The sequence below is a fragment of the Marmota monax genome, unplaced genomic scaffold, assembly GCF_021218885.2.
Source record: "Marmota monax isolate L192 unplaced genomic scaffold, Marmota_monax_Labrador192_F-V1.1 WCK01_AAM20220418_F8-fsc00064, whole genome shotgun sequence".
In the NCBI taxonomy this organism is placed as follows: domain Eukaryota; kingdom Metazoa; phylum Chordata; class Mammalia; order Rodentia; family Sciuridae; genus Marmota; species Marmota monax.
The window spans coordinates 2627311-2628041 of record NW_026694542.1 but is presented as its reverse complement, the minus strand read 5'-3'; the positions used below and the strand labels follow the sequence as shown (position 1 = coordinate 2628041).

General features: G+C 51.7%; 1 protein-coding gene across 1 annotated transcript; it reads right to left on the bottom strand.

Annotated features, from left to right (window-relative positions):
- Positions 1-246: 246 nt before the first annotated feature.
- On the bottom strand, positions 247-528 carry Smim36 (small integral membrane protein 36). Its single transcript, XM_046420406.1, has one exon. It carries the CDS (start codon positions 526-528, stop codon positions 247-249), a length of 282 nt encoding a protein of 93 aa, XP_046276362.1.
- Between the last annotated feature and the right edge of the window lie 203 nt (positions 529-731).

Sequence of the window (731 nt, the reverse complement as noted above, 5' to 3'; positions counted from 1 at the left end):
GATATTTTGCATTTGGAGAATTCAACTGAAGACCACTTTGGGCATCTTACCTTAAACAGTTGCTTTATCTACAAAGACAGGGGACCAGAAAGCAGAAAGTAAGACAGACGTCCAGCTTCCTTAGCCAAGCAGGACCCACGTGCTGAGAGAACTGGAGCCACCATAGGCAAGAGTTGGTCCTCTCTTGCAAGTCCAAGGGTCTCTCCCCAGGGTCCAGTGGTCTCTCCCCAGTGTCCCATATCCAGCTCACACCATGGTGCTTTTCTTCCCCAGTGGGGCAGGATCTTTCATATGAAGGCCAGGCCCCCTGGCCCAGGGGGCCCCAGGAGTGCTCTGTGGCATCATCACCAGGCGTATGGAGGGCGGGGCGTCCGCGGTGGCCTCGGGAGCATACTCCTTACTGGGGTCCTTGCCTCGGCAGTCATAGAGCACACAGGAGATGAGGAACACCAGGAGCAGGATGACGTAGCTCACAACTAAGATGATCAGGTTCAAGGTGACAGGGTCGATCTCCAAGTAGAACTCCATCACCTCTCCTACGGTGGGGATGTGGACCTAGCGGAAAGGCATTTGGGGTCAGTTTTGGCCTGGCAGGGAGCAAACTGTAGTTCATTAGAATAGCTCCATGGACTCTGTTGTAAAAAAAAAAATACAATAATCCCCACTGTTCCAGGAAACCTTGAGGATTAGAGCTGCTCTGTTTAATAACTTAAGCTCTTGCTGTTAATACC

What these genes read in the sequence shown, in the direction of transcription:
- Smim36 (XM_046420406.1), bottom strand. Translation starts at nt 528, where the DNA reads ATGGAGTTCTACTTGGAGATCGACCCTGTCACCTTGAACCTGATCATC.